The sequence below is a fragment of the Sardina pilchardus genome, chromosome 17, assembly GCF_963854185.1.
Source record: "Sardina pilchardus chromosome 17, fSarPil1.1, whole genome shotgun sequence".
Taxonomy (NCBI): Eukaryota; Metazoa; Chordata; class Actinopteri; order Clupeiformes; family Clupeidae; genus Sardina; species Sardina pilchardus.
Window position 1 is genome coordinate 20047310 of NC_085010.1, and position 11865 is coordinate 20059174.

Genomic DNA, 11865 nt, shown 5'->3' on the forward strand with positions numbered 1-11865 from the left:
AATAAAAGCAACAACAAAGAAAATACCATTTGAACTTTTAATGAACACTTTTCAATGAAAATCATTGAGCAGGCCATACAAACATTATAATATGAAGACATAGGATTGAACAAAAAAATATTGTACAGGCCTGAGACGGTGCAGCATAACCTTGTCTGATTTGACACGGAATGAGTCAGGGGGTAAATAGTGCAGTGTGTAAGTGCAGTATGGCAAGTCCATGTAATGTAGTATGTGTGCTCAGGATGCGAATGGCATGAGGAAAGAAACTCCTCCTCAGTCTTCTGTTTTAGCCAAGTGGGATCAGACGTCTGCGTTACCTCAATGGTTTAAATAGTCCATGGTCAGAGTGTTAAAAAATTTTGGCCCCCTGTCCGTCCTCTTCTGGTCCTGCAGGGGTAGGGTGGTGCTCTGATGGTACCTTCGGCAGTAAATCAAGTATCTGTAAAAGAGTACAATAGGCCCTGTCCATGAATATAACTAATACAAACTACTCAAACTAGTAATCTTTTGTGACAAATAAAAAAAATACCCACATTAGCAACCTATAAGTCAGATGCAATAGTTACAGTATAAGTAATGCAGATGTCGGGTGCTTTTCTTTTGATAGGAAGGATATTTCAAAGTGACCCCACAGTTCTGAGCAATAGTATATCTGTGTGATATCATACCTAAGTGCAACACTGTCTCCAGCAGCTCCAGCCTTTGTACGTACACCACCTTTCTGATGCCTTACATCGATCGTCCCCCATCTGACTTGCAATAGCAGCCTTTGGCTCCACACTGAGATTGTGACATGGCACCTAAAAAATAAAACAGCAATTGTCATACACCTTGTCATTGTTGAGCAAGATTTTTAAAAAATGAAGCATTAAAAAATAAGTAAGACAAGTCAATGAAATGTACAAACAGATATTATAATTACCTTGTGAAGGCACCCTTGTCACCACCACCATCACCATCTACTGTATGTTAATTCCTGGTATCAGTTTATTTGTGAGGGCTCTGTCAATAAAAGATAGGATTTAACATAAGTATGCATTCTATACAATACACTTGAAATAATGAATATGCTCAGTTTGGCAGATATTCACAACACTTTACATTACCACCAACACAATGGTAAACATGGATATTTCAAGAGTATAGTATTTTAAGTAGCTGCATTCATTCACAGTAGAGCACTCACAATGGTACCAATAAATACATTCAAAACACATTAACACTTACGCCAGGGAAGCAGCTATGGCTTCTAGACGTCATCAATTAGCAAGTAGTGCAATCAGGACAGACCGACTTTACCCGGGATGGTTGATGGAGCCCACTACACAATCATAACAACAAACAGACAAGGAAGAGAGGGGATAAACGTACAAATAAATGCACACATCATAATGCTATATGTAATTCTGTACAATTTTTGTATGTGAATGTGTGCAGGGCCGGACCTACATTATTCTGGGCTGTCTTCGTATGGAAGTGGCACAAATTTGGAATTTTCGAGAATGCGCTCAGTGTTCCCAGGGCAACAGTCCTCACAATGCAATGTCTGTAAACAGAGGGAACAGAGGGAGACTAAGATTAATAAGTTGCAAAACACACAGAAGATAAAAAGATCATCACTGAAGCACTACTACACTCATATGCATTTTAAATAAACACATAGTTAGGCGCAGATTAGGTACTATATCAAACAAGGGGTAAATAAGGGCTATGAAATGAAGAACATGAAGCCAAACACTACCCTTCACAACCTAAAGTGCATCATACCCCCATTCACATCCTTGACACGTCTGTTAATGACAATGGCCATACTAAACTGCAGTTTAGTTAAGGTTAAGGTGGGAGATAAATTACTACATTCATTAGTTTTACTGGTCCTTTGTATCGGCACTACTGTATATCAAATTTAAATTAAGTTATCTACCTAAGCCTATGTCCCATGACAATTCTTAAGTCACGTTAGTTAGGAAAGTAACGTTAACAACTCTCATCTGTGTCTGCAATGTTAACTTAATGTTAGCCTGCATGGCTACAATCAGCCACTTTAAAGATAGCTAACGTAAATGTTACTTGCGCCTGATATTTCATTCAAACTTAAACTACATTCACAACGACATCTTACACAGACGTATTGTTGGATATGATATTAACTACCATTCCAGATATTGCACATAATCGTGAAGTTAGCTATTGAAAAAGCTAACTCTGCAAATGTTAGCGATTCTTAGCTCGCTAGCTAATGGCTAGCCAGCCACTTCTAACACAACCGGTTTTGGTAAACATTACAGTATAACACCAATATATATTTTTTAATTAAATTCCCGTTTCTAAATAACATACAAAAGCACTGCACTTCTTACCTTGGATATGATGGCAGAGTTTGTACAGCTTACACATGCAGAAAAGTGATGATTGAAGTCACTGGTGGACGGCTGAGTTGAAAATTAGGGGTGGGCGGATCGATATAAATAATCGATACTATCGATGCCCAAGCTGGTATTGGTATGGATCGATCCAATTGTAATAGTATCGATATTTTAATTCAAATGTCTCCTCTACGTTATTCTTTGCTCATGTCTCCGACTATAATCCTGAGCAAACGCTGTTTCACATCTTTGAACGAGCCTCCTGCCGCTCTGCTGTGATTCGTTGTCGTGCCGTCACGTGACTCACTAACCCCACACGTAGAGGAGCAGCAGTACTTTGAATGAGAGACGCCGAGAGGCAGAGAAGCGCTGTGTGGAGCTATTCCACTGCACAGTTAGTTGGCATAGTCATTTCAAAGAGGCAGAGAATACCCAGGTAGCTTATAGTAAGAGTAGGCTAATCATATTTTACTCATATCGAGTTGCAGTGGTGTGAATTAGAAGTTGCACGTAGTTGCAAGCCGTCGCAGAGCATTCAACATGTTTAATCGCAGTCGCAAGGTTTTCGAACGTCACGGCTCGTCTCGTCTCGTCGGGAACCTAGGAGCTCAGTGATGTGGCAGTGACAACACAAATCTTTGAAGTCATAAATCCTGTTTATTCAGCGTTCTGCTTTTCTCCCATCTTGTTCTGTTCCTGCTCTCCTCTCCAGAATCATCTCACCATATCAACAACACTCTCATCAAAGACTGCAGAATTACATACTCTGTGATCAATAAATCTAAATTAATCACAGCCTATAGAGTGACCCTAATCTTTGCTGTGAAAGTATTTTACGTTTTCAAATTCAAATGAATCATTGAATAATCAGCATTAGTGACATTAACGTTCAAGAACTCTTATTATTTTCACTGGTCAAATAATGACCAATCTATAGGCCTATGCTGAGGAGATAAATAAATAAAGTGCTAATCATTTTGTGTAGGCTACTTCAATACATTAATAAAAAATATTTCCTAAAGAATTGATCATTCATACATAATGACATAGGCTACTGTTTTCCCCTACACAATATATAAATATATATTTGTATAGCCTATAAGTAAAATATATATATATATTTTAATATAAGTAAAAAGTATCGTATCGGTATCGGTATCGGCAATACTGACCCTATAAGTACTTGGTATCGGATCGATACCAAATTTTACAGTATCGCCCACCACTATTGAAAATTCAGTTGAGGGTGGCAGGTGCGGGTGGGAGGGGTGAACGTTAGAAATCGCCAGTCCCGCCCACAGCCTTGTCCGGAAGTAAAAATCCAATACAATTTCTCCATTGACAATTGGAGAATAAGCCATAACATCGTAACCGTCCATGGTAGACTTAAAACCAGCTACGATGTGACTAAGCGATTATACCTGCTCATATAGATGTCAAAAGTTAATGGGGGCATCAACCTTGTTTTGAGAAAACAATGCTTTATTCACGATTTAACGAGAGAGTACTACACTACCCGACACCCTAACGTGTAAAACTGGTGAAAGCAGAGCCTTTGATTGGTAGAGATCGCCGTTGCCATGGCAATGCCAAACAAACTGTACTCAGCTTTTCCCGCGCCTATCGTCCAGCTTCGTCTCGCTGGAACTTCAAAACTTAAAATGGCTGCAGGGCTGATCAGGACCGATGTGTGGTCTTCCGAAAAATAACGGTTTTCTCATCTTGAAGGTTGAATTTACTCAATGGAAACGGTAGGAAGTAATCATCTTCTTTTCTCAGATTAATATGGAACCATGTTAAACTATCTTTAGGCTGCAAATGTTGGAAATGTGTGTACGTTTGCAAAGCATCCTGGGATTTGAGTTCTCCATCTCGGAATTTAAGATATGTACACAGTCTTGTACCTTTCGCTTTTTTTACATTTTCTGTTCATTTTTTCACTCGAAATTATAAGTTATATGCTTATGAGTCACATCGTAGCTGGTTAGCCTAAGGCATGGTCTAAAACTCTTTATATCCGAATTTTTCCAGAAGTCAATGGGAGAAATGAATGAGAATTTTACTTCCGGACAAGCACCTCTCTCGGAGGAGGGGCGGGACTGGGGAGCTCTATGCTGCGCGGTTCAAGTGCAATTCAAATTTCACAACAAGGTGCTGTAATGTGATAGAGCTACTGTGATTTTACAGTAAATGTTTGAGTACAGTAATTTACTGTGAAATAATACTGTAAGGTATTGTGAAATCACAGTAATATTTAACAGTGTATGTAACTATTAAATTGTAAATACCAACTGTATGTACACTACCGGTCAAAAGTTCAAGTTCAAGTCCATGAATAGATTGAAATAGTACGAAGTTAAATGCTGAACTGTTAAAGGTTAAAAAAAGGTAAGGTTACCTAAAACTGAAAAAATAATGTACATTTCAGAAGTATGAGTACAGTTTCCTTCACCATCAAAAGGAACTCAGAATTTAAACCAGGAGAAACTCTTGACAGGAAGAGGTCTGGCAGACCTAAAAGCTACAACAAAATCAGAAGACAAGTTTTTGAGTCGACAGCTTGCGGGATAGGCGGCTCACAGGACAACAGCTTAAAGCACAGCTTAATAATGGTCGTGGTAAGCAATTCTGAGAATCAACTGCAAAGAGAAGACTTTGAGTTGCAGGTTTGATAGGTCGAGTTGCAGCAAGAAAGTCATTGCTAAAACGTCAGAGTAACAAAAGGAGGCTTGGCCATTAACACCACCAATGAATTAGTGAGGACTGGAAGGTGTTCTGTACTGATGAATCAAAATTTCGATTCATCACACAGGATTTTTCACAGAGTAGGCAAAATCAACTGTCAAACATGGAGGAGGAAGCATGATGGTCTGGCTGTTTTGCTGGATAAGGCACCCTGAACCAAAATGGCTACCACAGCATTCTATAGTGCCATGCATTACCCTCTGGTATCCTTACAGCAAGATAATGACCCAAAACATAAGTCCAAGCAATGCCAGAACCACCTATTAGGGAAAAAGAACAAGATGGTAAGCTTAAAAACATGGAGTGGCCAGCTCAGTCTCCTGACTTAAACCTCCACTAAAACTTTTGACCGGTGGTGTTCTGTATGTGTGTGTACATTATAGGTACAGTATGTTGTTGAACTTTTGCCATTTTTAAGATTGGGCAAAAGTGAGTTGGAGATGGGGTAGCATTCGGGAAATGACTGCGGGTCGAGTTTGGGTCCTCGTGGGCCACTAGGACCCAAGTGTGGCACGGACGCTGCGGCCACTTTCACCCCAGCTCCTCCACAGCATGGCTTTTGTGTTTGCCTTTTGATTCTCTCTGATTCACCTCCCTTCCTGCCTGCCTGCCTGCCTCTACCTTTACTCTCTCCATCTCTCAATCAAATAGACCCCCAAGCAAATGCCCCCCCCCCTCCCCCTAGAATGACACTAGATTTTCTGGGGTCAATTGGGGCGAGGAGCATCCTCTGCTTTCATAAGTGGTTTAGTTAAGGGTTTTGGCAAATCTTCTCTTCATTTCCCAAAAAAGGAGGGCCCCTTACATAAGTACGAGTCAACAACAACCACAATGCACCTGTTCATGCATGAGTAATGGAATTTATCTCCAATCAGTAATGGCTGGGAAGGCAGCCAAAATGTAAGTCAGCATGTCCCTGTTTGAGGCACCAGAGGAGTGAGTGAAACAATCCTCTGCTGCCCTCCTCCAGCGGCTCCTTAAGCTGTTCAAAGTGCCACTCCTGCTGGATTACTTCCAGCGATTAGGGATGAGCAAACCTAGACAGGGGCGTGGCGCGTCTTCTCGCCCCCCGCTACAAAAACCCGCTCCGCGGCCCCCTGCCTCCCGACAGGACCCTGAGTTGTGTGACTGTGAGGCGAGGTTATCCATCTCCCTTCCACAGTAGACCAATCGGGCAATCCAAAGGGCACGAGCACCCAAGACTTAGATTCCACTGTGAGAGTTCTCTTGTTTTTTTTCGTCGGATCCCGTCAGTCAGCCAGTCAGTCACACGTACAGTCGCAATCCACCGTTTTTTTTAAAGCTAGACATGGGGAACACCTCTGGATGCACCGTGGATGACCTCCAGGCCGTGGAGATGCACCTGTGGTACAAGAAGTTCATGATCGAGTGTCCGTCAGGTCAGCTCACGATGCACGAGTTCAAGCAGTTCTTCGGGCTCCGGGGCCTGGACCCTGAGGCCACCGCCTACATCGAGTCGATGTTTCGCACCTTTGACATGAACAAGGTAAGCAAAGCAGGGTCTGAGTGACAGTGCCTGATATTATGCAAACATGGGTGTTCCACTAAGTGTCTACAGGGCCTATTGTGGTTAGTCCAAATACACCTTTCTGATTGTTGCACCCTGGTATTGTATGGCTGGATTTGATTGTCCTTACAGTTTTGACACGGGCTGACACATTTGTCAACCCAAAGTCTATAGCATCAGTCATGTTGAGCATGTGCTTATAGATATTATTGTGTATAAACATGCAGTTGGCATCTTCGTTTTAAGGCAACATAAATAAATAATATGAAAAAGTAGAATATACATGCACCTAACAAGGCTGCTAAATCCTAAACTCTGATGTGTGATGTGGAGCAAAGTAGTGTTTCTTAACTGTTGGTTGGTGAACTGAAAAGTGGGTCAAAGAATCATTGTAGAGGTTGTAGAGTAAAATTGTATTAGTCATGATGAACCTAATGTGCTCTAACTGCAAGAATTAAAGTATGTTCACGTTAGCAAGGCTATAATGACAATCTGAAGGCTTAATGCATGTACTACTCCTTATAAGGAATACATGTGCTGGGTTTTAATTCTATAGTCCTTCTATCTTGAAATAATAGCTTCGGTCTCGTTTTGATGCTATACAGTCGTAAAATGTGGAGAATGGAGCCTGACATTGCTGATTCGCACCCAGAACGCCTGGTATTGTATGTTACTTTGTGGTCATGGGAAAGAGCGTAACCATTCCGTACCCCATTTTCACCAAAATGGGTATCATCTTACCATTAAATGGATAATCAGTACATTGCAGACTGACGGAAATGGGAATTCCTACATTGTGTTACTTTAGTGTAAAAATAATAATGACAGACCTTGTGTACTATTTACTTCTCGACCAGGCTATATCCTCATTCGAGAAACAATCTGTATGACTTGGTGGATACATGCCAGCATGTTTTAGTCAGATGGTCTGTTTATTTACACACAGATAGTGTCTGTCTTTGTCAGTTACACAGAAAATGATGGCATCATCTCCACTGAGCACTGTCTTGAACATCTACACGTGCATGTCTACATTTGCATATCTATAGTTAGTAACAGCCCTGTCAACATCAGACAATGTGTCATATAGTAATAGGCTTGTTGCGTGTATTAGGACTAACTCTGGCTGTAGGGGTTCCTATGCAATGTATTTTGGGATTCCGCTGCTGACTCTATCCTGTCAGCACAGTACAAGATGTGCTGTATATCCATGCTCTGGGGCAGGTTCAGTGACCTTTATCAAAGAGGCCATGGAGACAGACAGCTAAACAAATCCGTCTGGATTATCTTGCTGCAAGACAAACAGAGCAAAAGTGCTCGATTATTATTTAAATCTCCACAAGGGACTTTCTCTCCACTCAAATTGCGGGCTCATTTTTTTTTTATCTACATTTTAAGATAGCTAGCTGGGACTCTATGTGCATATGAGCGGGTCCTTATTAATCTGACAAACTGATAGAGTTCCCGTTCTCATAACCGTCGAGATGAGTAAGCACGAAACTCGGACCTCATTTAGCTCTGTGAGCCCAAGCCCATCACAAATTGATTGCTTCTCACCTCAAGGTTAGTAGAGCCAATAAATTAATCAAACGTAAGACCATTAGAACTTCATTATGAGACTGATGAGGGGGAAAAATACTGGGGGAAAATCCTATCCACAGCTTCTGTTTCGTAGTATCACAATCTTCAGTAATATGGAACTGACCAACTAAGTGGCAATTCAAAGGTTAACTCATGTACAGATTCAGTGCTGTAGGTGAAAACTGGAGTTCAGTGCTGGAGGAGAAAAGTGTCTCAAATGTGTTTGTCAGTACACTACAGGGCATTAACAAGGACATTTTTAGACTTGTCATCTGAGGAATTAAGAAAATATGTAGAGAGGACCACTGGGTCAAAACACCAGTAAAAAAAGTGATATCAGAAGATTAATGCATGTTGAAGGGCAGTAGTGAGACAAAACATTAAGTGAGAGGATGGATTGAAGTTATTAAACCGCTGTAATACCCAGATTAATAATCAGTCAGGGAGGATTTCTGCACCGTCGCTGAACTTGATAGATTACATTAATAAATTTAACCAATAAAGCATTAAGGTCTCGATAATTGCATTGAAGAAAGTAAATGCGATGGTCTTATTTTACCTTGCCCCTGTGGTCTCAATATCCAGCTAAATCCATGAGCTTCACCTCCTCTAATAATGTTTGGTGTTTAGTGCCAAGGGGGTCCACTTTGGGGAGGAAATTAATGGGGAATGTTGGAACAAATGCCTTGCTTGTACGGGGAGCAGAGGAGGGGTCTGTACTCATTTGAGAAATTATTCCAAGCATGTCCTATTGTACTTGCCACAGATTACAATGAAGTAAAACAACGTATCATTATTATTAGGTGTAAAACGGATGTAACAAATATTTAAGCCAAACCATGCATTCAGACTTGTGTATGTTGACACTTGAAGCATTACAGACCTACAGTGTGTAATGTAACCCAGTGTAAATGTGATGGTTACTCCTTTTCAGGATGGCTACATAGACTTCATGGAGTACGTGGCTGCCCTGAGTCTGGTGATGCGGGGTAAAATGGAGCACAAACTGCGCTGGTACTTCAAGCTCTACGACGTGGACGGCAACGGCTGCATCGACCGACATGAACTTCTCAACATCATAAAGGTGAGCATGAGAGAGACCTCATCAAACTCTATACCCTGTCACTTAGTTGACCATGTGCACACAGGGTCATTTCTAGGAGTAAAATTTTCGTAAGGGTAGGAGCAGGCTTCACTCAAGACTTATAACGTTTTTAGAGTGCTGACCAAGTATAAACTATCATTGAAAAACAAGAAAGAAGGCCACACTACGCATAATCACCATTTATTCACACAGACGCGTTTCGGCGTTCTGTCACACTGAGGAAGGCAGAACGGCGAAACGCGCCTGTGTGAATAAATGGTGATTATGCATAGTGCGGCCTTCTTTCTTGTTTTTCCAATAGTAGTAAAATGTTACAACATGATCTAGAATTTGGTGTTCCATAAGGGAGGTGAAAGGAGTACTTGTGGAGATCAATGGTGCATTTCTAAGCAGGTGTGTGACCTCTTTTCTCTCCCAGGCCATTCGTGCGATTAATGGAAACGACACCCAGGAGATCTCTGTCGAGGAGTTCACCAACCGTGTGTTTGACAGGATCGATATCAATGGAGATGGTTAGTGTCGCCTGTGCACCTCACACACAACATTTTAAGCAGCAACTACAACAATAGAAGCCTTCATGTAGTCAGATTATTCTATTATTATATTCAGTGACATTGCAGACGCACAACTGTCAATATGTCTTTAAGATCTGATCTAATCTCTATTCAGTGACATTAAAGACACACAACTGTCAACATGGCTTTAAAACCTAATCTAATCTCTGTTCAGTGACATTAAAGACACACAACTGTCAATATGGCTTTAACGTGTAATCTAATTTAATCTAATCTTATATAGGTATTATTAATAGTAATCCATCATGTGACTTGATATTTATGGATCAACACTTTGCACTTAACACACCTGACCCACCCATCCCTTTCTGAATAGACTTGTTAGGAAGGTAATGGCTAGTTAGTGCTATTGTCAGAATAGACATTCCCTTTTTAAAGAAGATATGATTGAGCAATGCATCAGGAAAGCAATGCACTTTTTAAAGGGCTGAACAGTCCTTTGATGCTGTCAGATTCTAAGACTGTATGTACTTTCTTCATTCTAGGGGAGCTGTCACTGGAAGAGTTTGTTGCGGGCGCTCGAAACGATGATGAGTTCATGGAGGTGATGATGAAGAGTTTGGACCTTGCCCACATAGTGGCCATGATCCATAATCGCAGACACAGTGTTTGAGGAACTCTGCCATCTTTGAAACCTTGTGACCTTTCAGTTAAAAATTGGTCAATTTAGCCCAGGAGGCTTATACGGATGGCCAGGGATCCAATGACAATTTTTTGATCTGATTTGATCTGATTTCTGGCAGCCCCAGGGCCTAACTAGGGCAGATTTTTTTTTTATCAGTGAAGTGATACTCTCTTTATTGTTTTGTAGATCAATAAAATAAAAGATAATACTTTGACGGGTAAACTGAGGCAAACATGAACCCTGGGCAGACGGAGGGTCACAAAGGATGATGGGGAAATACAATGTAACATCACGGATCTCGGTTCATCTTTTTTTCCAGTAGTGGGCGTACAGACCAAATGAGACACTGATGTTGGTGTGATGTTGGTGTGATGTTGGTGTGATGTTGGTGTGGAAAATGTGTTATTGATGCTCTGGGAGGACTTTTTTAAAGTCACTGTTTGCACTTTTGGCCAAAAAAATTAAGATGCTTGCGAAGCATTCCAATTGCTTGCAGTATGTGTCAGTTCATGTCATGTGTAGGACTACTGAAGTCTGCAAAATTCAAAAGGTCAAGACTGTGTTTACTTTCTGTTCAGATAGCCATAAATGTCAACAAACTGGTAGGACTGCTGATAGTCTACCCATGGACAGGTTTATCTTTATATGTATGTATGGTGTTATGTGTGTGTGTAAATGTGAGACTGTGGCATCTAACTGTAAGAGTCGTCTTGCTTTTACCATGCTATCAGTAGTGGGTATGGGCTACCCATTATCATGAATGTTAGCCATGCTGAATGTGTGCCTACTGTAAGATGACTTACAGAATATATTTTTGTTTGGCTTGTATTTGTACAATAAAACCTGATTCTAAAAATCTCTGTGTCCCTTACAGACAGTTATCTTATATGAAGCTGTTATGTGGTATAAATTACATGGAGACACAGCAGACATTAGTGCATACTGAGGCTATTCATTTTTAAAGCACACATTTGTCTCAGAGACATTAGTCACCCTAAGGGAACCATGAAGGGTGAAAAAAAAAGATGAGTCACACTTCAGACGTCCCTTCTGTCCTAACCAGTTTCTATGACAACTGTGATCTATTCCCATAGCAACACATAAATTCAACATCACGACTGGTGACATACAGTAACTGGCACCATTTCCTTTCAAGACGCTGAATCACTGAAATAGAAACTTGAATGGATGCAAAGTAACAGAGACAACAAATGCAAGCGTATGACGCATGCATACAAGTATATAAAACACGCATGCCTAGGTATACATAGGCCTCACACACATTAAGGTAAAAACACATTAAGCGTCCTATCCTTAAGGTAAAACTTTACTGCTTC

General features: G+C 40.8%; 1 protein-coding gene and 1 long non-coding RNA gene across 2 annotated transcripts; one reads left to right on the forward strand and one right to left on the reverse strand.

Annotated features, from left to right (window-relative positions):
- Positions 1-23: 23 nt before the first annotated feature.
- LOC134062655 (uncharacterized) lies at positions 24-2467 on the reverse strand. The gene is made up of 6 exons (XR_009935482.1): positions 2364-2467; positions 1453-1549; positions 1231-1324; positions 926-1005; positions 672-803; positions 24-442 (listed from the first exon to the last, which is right to left on the reverse strand). It is a non-coding gene; the product is annotated as an uncharacterized LOC134062655 (long non-coding RNA).
- Positions 2468-6020: 3553 nt separating this feature from the next.
- guca1aa (guanylate cyclase activator 1Aa) lies at positions 6021-11307 on the forward strand. Its single transcript, XM_062518134.1, has 4 exons — positions 6021-6621; positions 9158-9307; positions 9747-9840; positions 10389-11307. Exons 1-4 carry the CDS (start codon positions 6424-6426, stop codon positions 10514-10516), a joined length of 570 nt encoding a protein of 189 aa, XP_062374118.1. The 5' UTR covers positions 6021-6423; the 3' UTR covers positions 10517-11307.
- The last annotated feature ends 558 nt before the right edge of the window (positions 11308-11865 follow it).